A 19338-nucleotide genomic window follows, 5' to 3' on the forward strand; every position below is an offset into this window, starting at 1 on the left:
GCTCACAGACATCTAGTGACACTGGCCCTTCACAAAGCCTTTCACACACACACACACACACACACACACACACACACACACACACACACACTTAGTCGCTCACAAAGCCCATACACACAAGTTCAGTCTTCTCCGTACTCCCATGTTTCCTTGTGAAGGACTTCCACATATGCTCCCTCATTACCTGTGCAAATGATAAATGTGTCGTCCCCTTTGTATATTGTTAGCTTATGCATGGGTAAGCACAGCCTGGTGTTGGTTTTGCTTGAGTTGCCTATGTCTGATGCACGGTGTGGCTATCTTATGCATGGGTAAGCACAGCCTGGTGTTGGTTTTGCTTGAGTTGCCTATGTCTGATGCATGGTGTGGCTATCTTATGCATGGGTAAGCACAGCCTGGTGTTGGTTTTGCTTGAGTTGCTTATGCCTGATGCATGGTGTGGCTATCTTATGCATGGATAAGCACAGCCTGGTGTTGGTTTTGCTTGAGTTGCCTATGTCTGATGCATGGTGTGCCTAGCTTATGCATGGGTAAGCACAGCCTGGTGTTGGTTTTGCTTGCATCACTTTTACTGTAATGTATCTGCTTTACACTTGCCAATGCCACAGTATACTGCACCTGCCTCCATCTAGCATGATCATCCCCTGCTGCTGACTCCTCCAACATCTCCTCATCTGGTTCAGTTTCTGCTGCCTGGTGTGCTGAGGACTGCACCTCCTACAGGTACCCCTCTGCTGTAACTGCCTCCTAAGTACAGTATTGTGTAACATACCACAAAATGAAAATATTTTTGTACACGTGTCAAGATCATACTGCAGGGCACCACTGGATGAATCTAGACAGTGAAAATGTGTCATTAGCAGCCCAAATACATACTCAGTAATGACCCTTCTTTTCATTTGTGCATAAGTTTACCCTGGGTCTGCTTCATTCTATGGATTACTGATGGGCATTATCAGCGAGGGTTCCAGGGCATATCCAGCATCACCAATAAGATGCCCTTGAGGGATGTTACATTGGTACAGGTCACAGGTTTGCCATGTGTGGAAGTCATTATAACTACCTGGGAGGCCTGCAGAAACATACATCATAGATGATAGCCTGTGTATTACAGACTACATGGCAGTTGATGGAGTGGTGCCCTTTAAGGTTCACATACCTTCTTCCAGTTTCCCCCAGGTGGGGCTTTATTTCAATGTGGCTGCAGTCTATGACACCCAGTACCTCACAGAACCAAGCTATATCGTGGTATTCCCTCTCTCCTTTGTGGTACATAGCAGCCACATGTGTTCCTCCACATGCTGAAGCATGGCTTGAGAAAGTGATGAAGTATTCCTGATGCAGATGCCTGAAATACCCCCACTGTGTCCACAGTAGGAAGTTAAAGGGTCTGTGTATCTATTATACTTAATGCGACACGTAGCTTGGCATCCACTAAGATAGGTACTGAACAACTCCCTCTGGACTGCAGATGAGGTTGACACATGCCCATAGTGTTTTGCTTAGCTTCCTTACCCACATAATACTAGTCCACATTGTTGGAGTCATGTAATCATGAAAAGTGAGGCACGGTCAGATGACACTGTCCCTCGCAGAATGACAATGCACACCATCATGGCATATAGTGGCAATAAGAACTCCTTGCAGATACACGTTAACTAATGAGCTGGCAACCCCTAACATTTTTTTTGCAATTCCTTTACATGAACAGGGAGATATGGCTGCATTCATCAACACGAGTGTTGCAGCTCTGTGGCATTGCACTTATACATTTAGGAATCGCTCTACCATCTTGCTTTACCTCATTAGCACACACTGCGCTGCTTATTTTAATAATGTTGTTCATTAAAATCTGATTATATGGCCATTAGCATACGCCGCAATCAGCAATGCTGCTCAGTGTTCCTACTAGTGGTAAGTTTTTCTGTAAATCTCACACACCCAGGGTGTGGCTGCTCTTTACTCAAAAAGGCTCAAAGCATTGTAGTTAAGTTTGCTGAAAGGCAGTCGTGGTTCACTACACACACACACACACACACACACACACACACATATATACACACAAAACAAACGTGATTAATCTTAACTTGTACTGAGGACTTTCGTGTAGAAAGAACCATGCATATGACAGTGCTTGGCTTCAGGCCAGTTCAGATAACTGTATGGTGTACTGAGCATGCTTAGTATGCTACAAATTCCCACTGGGAATGCTTACTCAGGTGAAGACTCCCAGACAGAAAACCATGGGATACACAATATGACAGACTGCATCCTGTGTGAAATATTAAATCCTGTTACATCTGCATTTCTGGAAGGAAGATACATAAATGTGCTGGAGTGAGGAGGTTTTAAATAAATGGTAAAGAGTGTGTGTGGGGGGGGGGGTTAATATTTCCATCTGGTGGGGACTGGGGGTGTTGTGGCCATACACACAGTGGGCTGCTTACAAAAAAAGCTCATATCTAAATACATTCACACATTTCTTTGTGCATATGCACATGCTGTGTGCAGTGTATTTCAATTGCACTACAATAATTACCACAATGCTGGTACTCATACATGTGGAACGTGGTTCGAAAAAGGTTTCTGCCTCACTGTTCATGCATGTGTGCCAACACTCAGTTGCATCTGATTTTGGATAGAGGATGTTAAGGCTGTCATAGTATGAGGGATATTTGCTCATTAATGTTATGTGCCTAGCATTAGGTAAATTGTCTAGCTAGACAAATATGACTGTCATACACAACAGCAGCATGGTGTTGAGCAGCAGAAAGAGCGGTGTTGTAAGGGTTCTTCTGGGCCACTGATGACTACCATGTTAATACCACTGCTTTCTATAACATGAATAAAGTAAGATCCCATTCTGCTAAAGGATACTCATTTACGTGTGATGGCTATACTAGCTATCACAATAGTGCATGTTCAGGTGCCACTACTTGCTGTGAAATAGCCATATTTTTATTTTCAAGTGGTGTGGACTGTATACTACATGTTTTGTTTACACAGGGGATATCTACAAGTGGCTGAGATCAAATCGCTCACGTGTGAATTGCCTGAAGCACAAGATGCCAAGGAACAAAATGTCAATCATTGTTTTACAAGGAAATCAATGCTGGTGTGATTTTTGTGTATGTTGTCAGTGATTCCATTGCTGTGGAACATTTTCCCTTCGTCTCTTTGTGCAACCATGGAGTTGGTTTTATACATATATATATATATATATATATATATATATATATTTATACATTTGAGAGTCTCGGTAGTTCCTTCTAAATGGGGAGTATTGGGGGGGGGGGGCTGTCCAATGCCAAAAAAAAAAAAACACTTTCAGTTGAAAGTTTTGCCCTTTTGATGTTTTAGGCATTTGTTTTCTGTGTGTGTTTGATGTTTCAGACATTTGTGTTCTGTGTTTGATATTTCAGACATTTGTATTCCATGTTTGATGTTTCAGGCATTTGTGTTCTGCATTTGATATTTCAGTCATTTGTGTTCAGTCTTTGATGTTCCGGTATTTGTGTTCCATATTTGATGTTTCAGGCATTTGTGTTCTGCGTTTGGTGTTTCTGGCATTTGTGTTCTGTATTTGATGTTTCCGGCATTTATGTTCTGTGTTTCGTGTTTTGGGCATTTGTGTTCTGTGTTTGATGTTTAGGGCATTTACGTTCTGTGTTTGATGCTTCAGACATTTGTCCTCTGTGTTTACATTCCTCAACATCTTGACATTCAAGGTTTCATAGTCAATCCATAGCACAGCTCTGTTTGGCTGTGTAACATGTCATTTCAGCACCTTGCTGGGGACATTTGTAATGATACTGTATGTTTTTGTAAACCTCTTTGTTTATGACTCAGGCCCTGTACCATTTACACACCTCTGATCATGTTACCACATTTGAAAAGGACTGAGCGCCATCATTTGCATGACTGTCTCATTGCAGAGCTCACTGAGCTACTCACTGCTTCTGTTTTACTTTGCTTGACTATACAGTTCATTTGTGAATTTCTTATGTTGAATTTTTTTGGTGCGTTTTCTTTAAGCACTGTGAACTAGCTTTATGTATCATGCCCATGAAACATAAGTTAGGGGTAACACAAAGTACCTGAGCTTGACCATTGCTTTTGAATCTTTCCATATTCAATGCAAGCAAAAAATGATCCAAAGCATTCAGCACATTCTTATTGCTTAGGTTTGTCAGTCTGTTATTATGGCACAGTCACAAAATGCTCCTAAACTCACAGATTTCATTTTCTTTCTGTCACAGATTGTCATGAAAACAAAGTAATTTGTTTTGAGTGAAGAAGTGCAAAGTCCTTGATTGCTATCTATTGAGTTTAAAGCTGATGAAACTCACCAGTAAGGAAAAAAATGTATAAAATTGTCTTTGTAGCTTTGTAATGTGTGTATGCATTTTTGTCCCCCCAGGGTTGCTTAACAAAGCTTTTCTATTTTCCTGATATGTGTCACTTCTCTCCAAACATCTGTGCTGTGTCATTTTCAAGTAATCTTACTAAAGCAGTATTTAACATTGCCTGAACAAATGCTTGAATGGTGAATGTAGGAACAGATGTATAGATTACTGACTAATATAACTGCACAGAGATTTGCAGTAACATTACTCATGTTTGATTATTGCCAAGTTTTTCACTTTCTAGAGTTAACAGGATCTGATATCTGGTTATCATACATTCATTTTCTGACTTGCATATTTACAAAAAAATCATACAAGCTGGTAAAAAGACCATTTGCTGATGTGTCAAAGTAATATATTTGTGACAGTTGAGATCTCAAAACTGATAATTGCCTGCCTTAAAGAAAAAGAAAAAAACTTAAACAAAAATCAAATGGCATATGAATGAAAGCTTGATAGCATATACATTTCAATATTTTATTTTATAATTGAACTAGGTCATTGTCAGATTCGGGCATCTATCCTGTTACTGTTACTTTTGGCCTGCAGTCTTCTGTGTAGCCTATGAAGTATGGTACATAGACAGGAGCTGAGTGACTCCAAATCCAGTGAACCCACCAGGTGATAGGGAATCACAGTGTGACACTGTTAATTAAAGGAAAGAAGGACAGTACAAAATCACTGCAATCTGCTAAATTACAAGAGAAGGGAAGGTGTGGAGAAGAAAAAGAAAGGTCCCTGTGTACCCCATAGATGTAATTAAATGGAGATGCAGAACAGCATATTTAACTCAGATCTATTTGTATCCCCCAGCCAGATTTCTGGTGCAGAGTGATAAAGCTGTAACTACAATCTCACTGACTCGGGTTCATTTAGTGTACCTGCATGCTGCAGGAAGTGACCAGGGAAAAAGGAGACTTAAAGACAAATGCTGGCTCACCATCCTGCTTGGAATATGGTGGTGAGATTTCTTTACTCATTCACCAAATGGCAGATGGTAGGGACTGGTGGAAGAGAATTTATGACCTTTCAGAACATAGCACTTTGATATGACAGTGCGTAGCTCCATATCTGAGTACAGGTGTAACTAGGGGCACACATTCATGTACCCCGGCATTGCAGGCACAAACATGGCAGCATGCTAGCTGGCCATCAGAAGGCACAGTGTTGGGCAAGCAATAACACTAGTCCAGCAATGTGCTAACTTAGCAATTTCCAAATCTCACCTTTGCTGTTGGCCAAAAGGCAAATCTTCTGTTGTAAGGGAGGGGCCCCCACTGCCACCAAATAATATGGGATGCTAAAGGTCACATAGGATTGGGGGAAAACAAAAGGGTCATTGGGAGGGAGGAAGAATAGATGCCCTAGGCTGAGATCAAATAATATTAAATAAGACATTTCTTAAGTAATTTCCTTTAAAAAAAAAAAAAAAAACTTTGGGGGAGGGATCTGTTAACATTTGTAGCCCCTAACTTAAAATAATTGTTGTCAAGACCACTGCATTTTGAAAGAAAATACATACTCAAATTCCTATGGCTATCTTACTGAAAGCATTGTTTAGGGCGAGGCCGCTGTTTCAGACACTTTTTGACACTTTAAGCACATTTGTGAAGATGATTTGAGCCTTACTAACTCAATCAGATGGCAGCAAAGAGATGGGTACAAACAATAATGAAGGAGACAGTGAAAGAAGAAGATGAAAGTTTGCTGATGCACACATTTAAGAATCAGGCAAAGAAACCGCTTTGGAGGTGGGGTAAACATGAAACCAAAACAAATATGATACATACTTTTTATGTACTCTACCGATTTATAGTGGTATCTGTAATCCATGAATAACAGATTAAGCAAATGATAAACATTGTAGTAAAGTAATATCATCAGTCTGGAAAGAATATGGCTGTTATTTGAAGGAGACACTGTGGATGGATGGAAGAAAACAGGACCTGAAAAGAGGTCAGGCCCGTAGAGCAAAAAAGGCATAGTAAAAAGTTGTATCCAGTGCACAGATTTAATACAAGTTAAATTTTATCTGCATTATTTGATTTTTTTTTCATTTTGTCTGCAGCTCAGTTTCCAAGCCTGCAAAGCAAGATGCGTGTTGTCCTGCGAGTTGAAGTGGAAGCAGTGAAGTTCCTAAAAGAGGAGCCTCATAGGTTGGATAATTTATTAAAACGCTGCAAGACGGTCACAGATGCCCTGGCTAACATTCGCAGGTTTGTTATGCTTACTGCTTCTTGCGTTCCTGCAACAAAATAACTGACAGGAAGGTTAAGCAATGTTACATTTCCTCTTTACCTGAACAGTGTACATTCAGCTGTTGTAAACTTTATTACAAAAAAAGCCAGACCTCAGAGCTAACCATACCACTGTTTCACGTGCCACAAATTCTTCATATTTCAGCAGTATAATTACTCTTTGAAGCGTTACATTCACAAGTCATCACCAAAGTGCTGGTCTCCTTCATATTCCAGGAATTCTCTATGTTCTGGGTCATGACATTTAGCAGTTTAGACATTCATTCTCAAGTCGGCACCAGAGGGGAAGGTATGGGTGTAGTAGTACTTCAAAAGTACCCCCTGGGTGAAGACCCAGAAGTGCAGCCTATATTCACAGATACAGGACAGCAAACCCAACTATGCGGTGCTTTGCAGTGTATCCAAGCACTGCTAATGCTAGCAAGTTTGTACTTGTCCTAGGTTTGGCATTGCAGGGCATTGCAGTACTCAGCTGCCCGCAATGGGGAGAATGTAGAAAGATAGCATAAAGATCTCCTAGCCAACTGCAAGATGGCATCCACAGTGTGGGCTCTTCCTCTCATTCCTAGTATCACCTGATCAGGAGAAAGGAAGGAGTCCAAGGGCCTGTTGAAGAAGAGGCTAGATAATTCTGGGGAGAAGTCCAAAATCTGTCAGTAGAGGTAACTTAAAAGCTTTATAACCTGCTGTGATTTACCCACAGTTTTATGGAGCACGTTTGCTTAATTAATAAGCTTGCACTCTTAGCTTTAAAAAATCTTCGTTTTTATGTGATAAAATCTTCAATTTTATGTGATAAAATCTTGATCTTTATATGACGGCATGAATAGCAAATTTCTGTGAACTGCATCGCTCAAACCCACAGCAAACAAGGATCGGTTTGGTATTCCATAATTTTCTGTTCCACCGCAGGTTCATATGATATGGCATATTCCATAATTCTCTGTTCCACCGCAGGTGCATATGATATGGCATATTCCATAATTCTCTGTTCCACCGCAGGTGCATATGATATGGCATATTCCATAATTCTCTGTTCCACCGCAGGTGCATATGATATGGCATATTCCATAATTCTCTGTTCCACCGCAGGTGCATATGATATGGCATATTCCATAATTCTCTGTTTCACCGCAGGTTCATATGATATGGCATATTCCATAATTCTCTGTTCCACCGCAGGTGCATATGATATGGCATATTCCATAATTCTCTGTTCCACCGCAGGTTCATATGATATGGCATATTCCATAATTCTCTGTTCCGCCGCAGGTTCATATGATATGGCATATTCCATAATTCTCTGTTCCACCGCAGGTTCATATGATGTGGCATATTCCATAATTCTCTGTTCCACCGCAGGTTCATATGATATGGCATATTCCATAATTCTCTGTTCCACCGCAGGTGCATATGATATGGCATATCCCATAATTCTCTGTTCCACCGCAGGTTCATATGATATGGCATATTCCATAATTCTCTGTTCCACCGCAGGTTCATATGATATGATATATTCCATAATTCTCTGTTCCACCGCAGGTTCATATGATATGGCATATTCCATAATTCTCTGTTCCACCGCAGGTTCATATGATATGGCATATTCCATAATTCTTTGTTCCACCGCAGGTGCATATGATATGGCATATTCCATAATTCTCTGTTCCACCGCAGGTTCATATGATATGGCATATTCCATAATTCTCTGTCCAACTGCAGGTTCATATGATATGGCATATTCCATAATTCTCTGTTCCACCGCAGGTTCATATGATATGGCATATTCCATAATTCTCTGTTCCACCGCAGGTTCATATGATATGGCATATTCCCTAATTCTTTGTTCCACCGCAGGTGCATATGATATGGCATATTCCATAATTCTCTGTTCCACCGCAGGTGCATATGATATGGCATATTCCATAATTCTCTGTTCCACCGCAGGTTCATATGATATGACATATTCCATAATTCTCTGTTCCACCGCAGGTGCATATGATATGGCATATTCCATAATTCTCTGTTCCACCGCAGGTTCATATGATATGGCATATTCCATAATTCTCTGTTCCACCGCAGGTTCATATGATATGGCATATTCCATAATTCTCTGTTCCAACGTAGGTTCATATGATATGGCATATTCCATAATTCTCTGTTCCACCGCAGGTTCATATGATATGGCATATTCCATAATTCTCTGTTCCACTGCAGGTTCATATGATATGGCATATTCCATAATTCTCTGGTCCACCGCAGGTTCATATGATATGGCATATTCCATAATTCTCTGTTCCACCGCAGGTGCATATGATATGGCATATTCCATAATTCTCTGTTCCACCACAGGTTCATATGATATGGCATATTCCATAATTCTCTGTTCCACCGCAGGTCCATATGATATGGCATATTCCATAATTCTCTGTTCCACGCAGGTGCATATGATATGGCATATTCCATAATTCTCTGTTCCACGCGGTGCATATGATATGGCATATTCCATAATTCTCTGTTCCACCACAGGTTCATATGATATGGCATATTCCATAATTCTCTGTTCCACCGCAGGTTCATATGATATGGCATATTCCATAATTCTCTGTTCCAACGTAGGTTCATATGATATGGCATATTCCATAATTCTCTGTTCCACCACAGGTTCATATGATATGGCATATTCCATAATTCTCTGTTCCAACGTAGGTTCATATGATATGGCATATTCCATAATTCTCTGTTCCACCGCAGGTTCATATGATATGGCATATTCCATAATTCTCTGGTCCACCGCGGTTCATATGATATGGCATATTCCATAATTCTCTGTTCCACCGCAGGTGCATATGATATGGCATATTCCATAATTCTCTGTTCCACCACAGGTTCATATGATATGGCATATTCCATAATTCTCTGTTCCACCGCAGGTTCATATGATATGGCATATTCCATAATTCTCTGTTCCACCGCAGGTTCATATGATATGGCATATTCCATAATTCTCTGTTCCACCGCAGGTGCATATGATATGGCATATTCCATAATTCTCTGTTCCACCGCAGGTTCATATGATATGGCATATTCCATAATTCTCTGTTCCACCGCAGGTTCATATGATATGGCATATTCCATAATTCTCTGTTCCAACGTAGGTTCATATGATATGGCATATTCCATAATTCTCTGTTCCACCGCAGGTTCATATGATATGGCATATTTCATAATTCTCTGGTCCACTGCAGGTTCATATGATATGGCATATTCCATAATTCTCTGTTCCACCGCAGGTGCATATGATATGGCATATTCCATAATTCTCTGTTCCACCGCAGGTGCATATGATATGGCATATTCCATAATTCTCTGTTCCACCGCAGGTGCATATGATATGGCATATTCCATAATTCTCTGTTCCACGCGGTGCATATGATATGGCATATTCCATAATTCTCTGTTCCACCGCAGGTGCATATGATATGGCATATTCCATAATTCTCTGTTCCACCTCAGGTGCATATGATATGGCATATTCCATAATTCTCTGTTCCACCGCAGGTTCATATGATATGGCATATTCCATAATTCTCTGTTCCACCGCAGGTGCATATGATATGGCATATTCCATAATTCTCTGTTCCACCGCAGGTTCATATGATATGGCATATTCCATAATTCTCTGTTCCACCGCAGGTTCATATGATATGGCATATTCCATAATTCTCTGTTCCACCGCAGGTTCATATGATGTGGCATATTCCATAATTCTCTGTTCCACCGCAAGTTCATATGATATGGCATATTCCATAATTCTCTGTTCCACCGCAGGTGCATATGATATGGCATATCCCATAATTCTCTGTTCCACCGCAGGTTCATATGATATGGCATATTCCATAATTCTCTGTTCCACCGCAGGTTCATATGATATGATATATTCCATAATTCTCTGTTCCACCGCAGGTTCATATGATATGGCATATTCCATAATTCTCTGTTCCACCGCAGGTTCATATGATATGGCATATTCCATAATTCTTTGTTCCACCGCAGGTGCATATGATATGGCATATTCCATAATTCTCTGTTCCACCGCAGGTTCATATGATATGGCATATTCCATAATTCTCTGTCCAACTGCAGGTTCATATGATATGGCATATTCCATAATTCTCTGTTCCACCGCAGGTTCATATGATATGGCATATTCCATAATTCTCTGTTCCACCGCAGGTTCATATGATATGGCATATTCCATAATTCTTTGTTCCACCGCAGGTGCATATGATATGGCATATTCCATAATTCTCTGTTCCACCGCAGGTGCATATGATATGGCATATTCCATAATTCTCTGTTCCACCACAGGTTCATATGATATGACATATTCCATAATTCTCTGTTCCACCGCAGGTGCATATGATATGGCATATTCCATAATTCTCTGTTCCACCGCAGGTTCATATGATATGGCATATTCCATAATTCTCTGTTCCACCGCAGGTTCATATGATATGGCATATTCCATAATTCTCTGTTCCAACGTAGGTTCATATGATATGGCATATTCCATAATTCTCTGTTCCACCGCAGGTTCATATGATATGGCATATTCCATAATTCTCTGTTCCACCGCAGGTTCATATGATATGGCATATTCCATAATTCTCTGGTCCACCGCAGGTTCATATGATATGGCATATTCCATAATTCTCTGTTCCACTGCAGGTGCATATGATATGGCATATTCCATAATTCTCTGTTCCACCACAGGTTCATATGATATGGCATATTCCATAATTCTCTGTTCCACCGCAGGTTCATATGATATGGCATATTCCATAATTCTCTGTTCCACCGCAGGTGCATATGATATGGCATATTCCATAATTCTCTGTTCCACCGCAGGTGCATATGATATGGCATATTCCATAATTCTCTGTTCCACCACAGGTTCATATGATATGGCATATTCCATAATTCTCTGTTCCACCGCAGGTTCATATGATATGGCATATTCCATAATTCTCTGTTCCAACGTAGGTTCATATGATATGGCATATTCCATAATTCTCTGTTCCACCGCAGGTTCATATGATATGGCATATTCCATAATTCTCTGTTCCAACGTAGGTTCATATGATATGGCATATTCCATAATTCTCTGTTCCACCGCAGGTTCATATGATATGGCATATTCCATAATTCTCTGGTCCACCGCAGGTTCATATGATATGGCATATTCCATAATTCTCTGTTCCACCGCAGGTGCATATGATATGGCATATTCCATAATTCTCTGTTCCACCACAGGTTCATATGATATGGCATATTCCATAATTCTCTGTTCCACCGCAGGTTCATATGATATGGCATATTCCATAATTCTCTGTTCCACCGCAGGTTCATATGATATGGCATATTCCATAATTCTCTGTTCCACCGCAGGTGCATATGATATGGCATATTCCATAATTCTCTGTTCCACCACAGGTTCATATGATATGGCATATTCCATAATTCTCTGTTCCACCGCAGGTTCATATGATATGGCATATTCCATAATTCTCTGTTCCAACGTAGGTTCATATGATATGGCATATTCCATAATTCTCTGTTCCACCGCAGGTTCATATGATATGGCATATTCCATAATTCTCTGGTCCACTGCAGGTTCATATGATATGGCATATTCCATAATTCTCTGTTCCACCGCAGGTGCATATGATATGGCATATTCCATAATTCTCTGTTCCACCGCAGGTGCATATGATATGGCATATTCCATAATTCTCTGTTCCACCGCAGGTGCATATGATATGGCATATTCCATAATTCTCTGTTCCAACGTAGGTTCATATGATATGGCATATTCCATAATTCTCTGTTCCACCGCAGGTTCATATGATATGGCATATTCCATAATTCTCTGTTCCACCGCTGGTGCATATGATATGGCATATTCCATAATTCTCTGTTCCACGCGGGTTCATATGATATGGCATATTCCATAATTCTCTGTTCCACGCGGTGCATATGATATGGCATATTCCATAATTCTCTGTTCCAACGTAGGTTCATATGATATGGCATATTCCATAATTCTCTGTTCCACCGCAGGTTCATATGATATGGCATATTCCATAATTCTCTGTTCCACCGCAGGTTCATATGATATGGCATATTCCATAATTCTCTGTTCCACCGCAGGTGCATATGATATGGCATATTCCATAATTCTCTGTTCCAACGTAGGTTCATATGATATGGCATATTCCATAATTCTCTGTTCCACCGCAGGTTCATATGATATGGCATATTCCATAATTCTCTGTTCCACCGCAGGTTCATTTGATATGGCATATTCCATAATTCTCTGTTCCACCGCAGGTTCATATGATATGGCATATTCCATAATTCTCTGTTCCAACATAGGTTCATATGATATGGCATATTCCATAATTCTCTGTTCCACCGCAGGTTCATATGATATGGCATATCACCAGCAGTAAATGCTTGCCTGATTATCTCATTTCTCGTTGAGCCGTACTTTAACAGTCCCATTTCATTCAACAGGCATAGACTAACAAATTTTGTAACTTACCCCAAACTTTTCCACCTGCACAGTTACTTATATTAGTTGTGGGGGTCAGAAGACAACACTCCCTGCAAATGGGTGGTCAATGTTTGTCACCCATGTAAAAAATGTTTGCACCATGTGATTGAAGGACAAATCTGAATATGGTTCGCTCTAAAGAAAGTTGATGAGATGTAACAAAGCCCACCAGGCACTCTTTCAGCTGTGCTTGCTTTAAAGATTCTTCTGTTATTCATTTGAACCAATTTAGCTTTGGCCAAAGCATGCATTGAGTAACCACTGTCCACAGCTCCTGTAACCTTTTCAAAGAAGCCTACTAGTTTTAAGAGACAGGATGTGGTCTTCACAAAACTAAACTGATTGAAGCATAGACCACTTAAGTTGCCTTTGACCTCATAAGTGTGATACACTGGCACTTTCCATGGCATTGCATATAAGGCTAGTAAGACTGATGGCCTATAATTACCTGGGTCCATAGTTGGGCCGCATTAGTATAGGATAGTCACAGTGACTGATCTTCAGACATCAGGCACAAATTCTCTGGACAGGTTGATAGTGAACTATTTATTTAGAGGGTCAGATAGTGCATACATAGCACTGATAGAAATCCAGCCTGTTATGTCATCTTTTCCTGTGTAAATATTATTTCTGTCCTTTAACAGGAAGTCTGAAACTTGTTACAAAGTGATTTCTGGGAAGATTAACTTTTTTCAAGGATAGCACAGGCAACAGTGTGAGTAGGTGAGGTAGTGTTTGCACTAAATTGGCCTTCTAATATATTGGCTATATCCTTGAAATCAGGATGTGGTACATTCTTTGGGGGTGGAGATGGGAACTTCTTACAACTTTTCATTCTTTTCCTGCTGTTTATTTTTTTAATATGGTGTATTAAGTGAAAATTCCACCAGCAAGGTTTATTATATTCAGGGTGGACATGTGCTGACTTTTCTATGCAGCTATTTATATAATGGTAAAGGTCAGAGGTGAATGTGGCAGCCATCTCATTTCGGTCCATTTATAGGTGATTGTTTGGAATTAGGTCTTCCAGAAACTGAAGATAGTTTGCCCTGGAGAAATCAAAGAAAATGGTCTTATTTGATGGTGGGGTGGTATCACTAAGATTTAACCATGGGGTGAGGAGATGTGGGTGGGGTACAGATTGAAGCTAGGCTGATAAAAGTCAGATCAGGTATATGACATCCTCTAGTCGGTAGTTTTACAATTTGCTACGGTGCTTTGGTATTAACAACATATATTCCCTAGCAAAAAGGAATTTGGTTTGACATTTAACACTTCAGTGGTATTAAGGTAATTTCCATGATTTTTGGGGAATATTGATAGAGACCTATACCTAGCAATGCACTAATACCTGGATTTGTTAAGGGTGATTTTAATCTCTAGAAATTCCAAGTTAGCATCATGGGTAACATGACATGAGGGTGAGGATGTTTCTGACAAATGCATGTGCTCTCTCGCATACACATATGTAGTTATCTGCAGAGGAGCCATTCTCATACATGAATCACTCACTCAACATTATGTGAAAACACTTCAAACAATCAAACATTCATAAAATCAAACGTTTTTTTCAGCTGGTAGAAGTAATCAAAACTCATTTACTCTCTTCTGCTGGCTTTAGCTTTGTGCAAGATCATGAAGAGTAGGAACTGGAGAATTTGTCCTTTCCATACTGTAGAGTGATCTCTGGGTTGGCATATATAATTAGCGGGGGGGGGGGGTGCAGGAGGACTCCCCCAATGCAAAAAACATGAGATTTTTTTAATCAATTTTTTTTTTTAGTTTGATGTCTTTGTACTTTTTTAGTTTCATGTCTTTGTACTTCAATATTTCAAAGTAAATTCCATTATTTGAATGTAAGCTTTTCTTTCTGTAGCCTTTTGCGCACAAAGTGTATCAATAATCACATATATATAGGATTGTTGTATCAGATCTTACTGTAATAGTAGATGTTTGAAAATATTATTGTTGTTGTAATGCTAACTTATGTCACATATCTTTCCAAGGATACTGCAAAAGCTTAGGGAACTTCCCCTCATACAGTAAATCTGACTCAAGACCTAAGCACGTGACATGAATGTGTGCTGGTACTCGAGGGACAAGGGATGTCCAGTCAAGGAAAATATATAGAGCTTTCTTCCCCAGGAAAGACCGAGGCTTGTGATCCAAGAGAATAGACTCAAGTAGTTAAAGGGGAAAAAAAGCATAGAAAGGAAAGGGATCTGCCTTGGATGTGGACAAAAAATGGAAAGGAAAACTCAGGAATATGGGGGGGTGGAGGGAGGGTGCATATACTGCAGCAGTGATCTATTTAAAAATGTACTGATATAGTAAAAGCTCTTAAACAACTCTACTATGTTCATCATTAAATTACTGTTGTAGTAATGCTGACTTATGTGATGATTCCCAGAGCTTTTAGGAAGAAAGTGTAGAGGTCTGGAGAACAAAGTGGGAGTCCAGAAACCTTGAAGGACTGTTCAGGCAAAACCTAATCTTCATCCTTATAATCACTGCTGCAGAAACTGTATGGGTTATGTCCTGCACACTGCAGAAACTGCATTGGTTATATCCTGCACACTTCATCCTTGTAATCATTGCTGCAGAAACTGTATGGGTTATATCCTGCACAGGCTGTAACAGCCAGCCAGCTTCCAAAGCGTCATAGCACCATCCAACCACCCAAACCATTAGCCATCTTGAGCTGAGCTGAACAAAAGTCAACTTTTGGAGACAAGCCCTTCAGAGCTTTCCTGTAACTGAACAGAGAGCAACAGTTGGCTAACACTATAGTGTTTCTGGGCAGATAAGTTCCCTTTGGGGAATAAACCTTCCACTTTACTTTTTAGCACAAAAATGTTAAGATTTCTGTATATAAGAGATGCACTTTTAACCTAGGAAAATATGTTTTTGTTGACTGTCTCTTGACTTGTATGTGCCTTTAAATGGGAGTATACATTTTTACTTTTGTGCTAAAAAGCTATTAAAAGTTTCTAGAGAAACTGTTATTTTCCTTTGGTGTTTGTAGCAACAGTGCTTTTTATTGTGTTTTCTCTGGGAACATTTTTTTATAGTTTTACTACTTACCTGTTTTACTATTTCTACTAAGCTTCCCCAGGAGTTAAGTTCCATTTTCAAATTGACCATACAATAACATACCTGTTCCTTTGTCGGACCTTCTTCCGTCCATAAAAAAGAAAATGAGTATTAAGCAACTATTGCCACTACAGGAGGTTGGTAATTTGCTTTTGCCACAGTTGGGTGATGCTGCTTTGGCCAAAGCTGATTTCTCACACCACTCATCTTTTTCTTTGTATTCCTCTGGTATAGTCCCTTACAGCTACCATGGACTGAGGGCTAGACACGTCCTCTGTGGCAGTTCAAGTCCGTCTTAACGGGCAAGGGAGAGACACTGTTTTCAGTCTTGGGAGAAGGGACAGGGGAAAGTGCCTCTTCTTGGCCAGAGTATTGTGCTAATCCCTGGGAAAGTTTTTTTTTTTGATAATTCTGGGTAAAAAGCTAAACATCCACCTTCTCTTGTATCAGTTACTCTGGATAGGAGTAATTCATTAGGCTTAGCTTAGTGTCTTGTACAGGCTCTTAACTGTTCTTCCACAGATGTTTCTGGTAAAATAAAAAATGATTCCTCTTTCCCTAAAGAGGTTCAATATAGTGAACTGAAGGAAAAGATGTAGTTCTTTCTCCTCAGACTTCTGTTTCAGATTCTGAGGAGAGTATGGTATTTGTTTCTCCCTGTGAAGGATTCTTTTTCTCTGAGACTATTTCCAGGATGAATCAATGTTTTAAGTGGGAAGGCAGTGAGGTTTCTCAGTCCCTCAGAAAATGTTACAAATGGAATTTCTAGAACCTTCACCTATCCCTCCATTTCTGTCTGCCTCAGGGATTGTGTTTGTCACTCCTTACAAGTTCCTAAAAAACACAGATAGATTATAAAGGTCCTCAGTCTTTCAATTTTGTATACATTAATACCAGACTTGATCCAAGTACTTCTCTGGTTTTAGAGTATTTGTGTGAGTTATTATCTGATGGCCTGTTTTATCCCTCAGTCAAGGTTCTTTAGTTGGCCATTTCAGTATGTCTGCCCATGGATTCCCTTCTTTAAATGCAGGCTCATATCAAAAGATTTGACAGAAAACAGGTGTCTCCTCCTTGGGATTTTAATTCTGTGTTAGAAAACCAACACATACTCCATTTGAACCAGGCTGACTTGAGGTTCTTAACATGGAAAACAGTTTTACTGATTGCTCTGATCTCTGTAATAAGAGTATCTGAGTTGCAAGCTCTTATGGTGGGTCAACTCTACATCATTTTCCACAAAGATAAGGTTTATTTGAGAGCTAATTATTCTTTTATGCCTAAAATGGTAGCCAATTCACCCTAAACCAATCTAGCTATCTCCTTATCTTCTTTGCAGAGCCAAACAATGAGGTAGAAATAATATTTCATACAACTCAGGTACTATCTTGGCAGAACAAAGTCTATCAGTTGTCCATTTCGTGTGAATATAAGAAGCACGGATGACCTGTATCAAAGCAGACTATTTCTAAGTTTTTGTCACAAGCTGTTACTTTTTGTTATTAGCACCATAACAAATCTATTCCAGACAGAGTCAAGGCACATTCTACCAGAGCCTTGGCTTCATGGAAAGTTTTAGAAGTAGCAACTTGGTCCTGAGTGCACACTTTCAAAAAGGACTATAAAGTCCAGCCCTTCTCCAGATCCAGGACTGCCTTTACTAGGATCATTCTCCAGGGGCTCCTAGACCCTTATTCTTCCTCCTCCCAGTTATGGTGAGCTATGGTAATCTTCCCATATAGTTTAGACTACTGCAAAAGTGAACATTCAAACATTTACTGTAAGGCTTTACTTACACAGTTGTACTATTTACTTATCAGCTGTACTGTCAGACTCTAGAAAAGGGATATGTCTTATAATGTTTGGTAAAAGTGAGAAGAAGACCAGGCACGTTCTTCTAACATATATCTAGAGTCTAGACCCATGGAAAAAAGCACCAGAAGAAACCACAGCTCTGATAGACTTTACTTTCTCATGACCTTGGAGAGGTTTGCCATGGAAGGAATAGTAGAAAGAAATGACAAGGGAAATCCTTCCATATATGATCGGTTATCAAACATTTCAGTAACCACTTTTGGCATGAAATAAAGGTTATGTCTAAGACTCACCCAGTCTCTATGAAAAAAAAAAGCAAAAATTGTGGAGTAGACCCAGAAACCCTTTTGGCATTTGTTAAAGCCTGTCTTTCAAGTGTAAAATTTCTAGGACTCAGAAGGAAAGGTTAAAGGATAATAATTTTTAATTTTTCAAGGACATAATTCAGGTGTTAGGGAGGAAATGGGGTCCATTCCCTTCATGGAATTAGAAACTAAAAAGACTTGAAGAAATTAAAGAAGGAGGCATGAACTTTCTTGGAGGTCTGATATGCAGGATTCCTTTTAGAAAGTGTTTTACATCAAAATGTAAAGGAAGACTAGGACCCATTGGTAGGCAGGCTAAAATGGCTGACAAGTACACCTTGATGCAGGTAAAAGGAGAGATAACTATCCCAGCCGAGTGTAGCCTCCCAGACATCTCAAATGCGCAGGTGAAAGCTGCTCTCTCTAAAGCTAAAAACACAGCATCAATGGGACCGGATGGTGTCCCCGGCTGTGTGCTACACGAGCTAAATGAGGAATTAAACCCGCACATAAGGCAGCTGTTTAATCTCAGCCTTACCACAGGATACGTGCCCAAGGAGTGGCGTACGGCAACTGTGGTCCCACTCCACAAAGGCGGCGCCTCTACGGACCCTGGTAATTACCGCCCCATAAGCTTAACAAGTCTAGTCTGCAAAGCTATGGAGAGGATCATAATGGAGCTCATAAACAAAGATATAGGGGACTTGCAGACATTGGACCCGACCCAGTTTGGCTTTGTCAAGGGAAGATCATGCCTTTTGAACTTGGTCGACTTTTAGAAACAGTCACCAAGGCCATTGATGAGGGAAAGGCAGTCCATACAGCCTACCTTGACCTTGCAA

The 19338-nt window shown here is 40.0% G+C and overlaps 1 protein-coding gene across 2 annotated transcripts in view; it reads left to right on the forward strand.

The window, feature by feature from the left end:
* The window catches only part of SRCIN1 (SRC kinase signaling inhibitor 1), a 2370959-nt gene that overhangs the window by 1890112 nt on the left and 461509 nt on the right, over window positions 1-19338 (forward strand). For both annotated transcript variants that reach the window (XM_044055283.1, XM_044055284.1), the window contains exon 12: window positions 6475-6622. In XM_044055283.1, the coding sequence (XP_043911218.1) occupies window positions 6475-6622 (148 nt within the window). The remainder of the gene's footprint in view (window positions 1-6474; window positions 6623-19338) is intronic.

Source organism: Protopterus annectens, chromosome 13.part0, assembly GCF_019279795.1.
Source record: "Protopterus annectens isolate FY-2018-M chromosome 13.part0, PAN1.0, whole genome shotgun sequence".
In the NCBI taxonomy this organism is placed as follows: Eukaryota; Metazoa; Chordata; order Ceratodontiformes; family Protopteridae; genus Protopterus; species Protopterus annectens.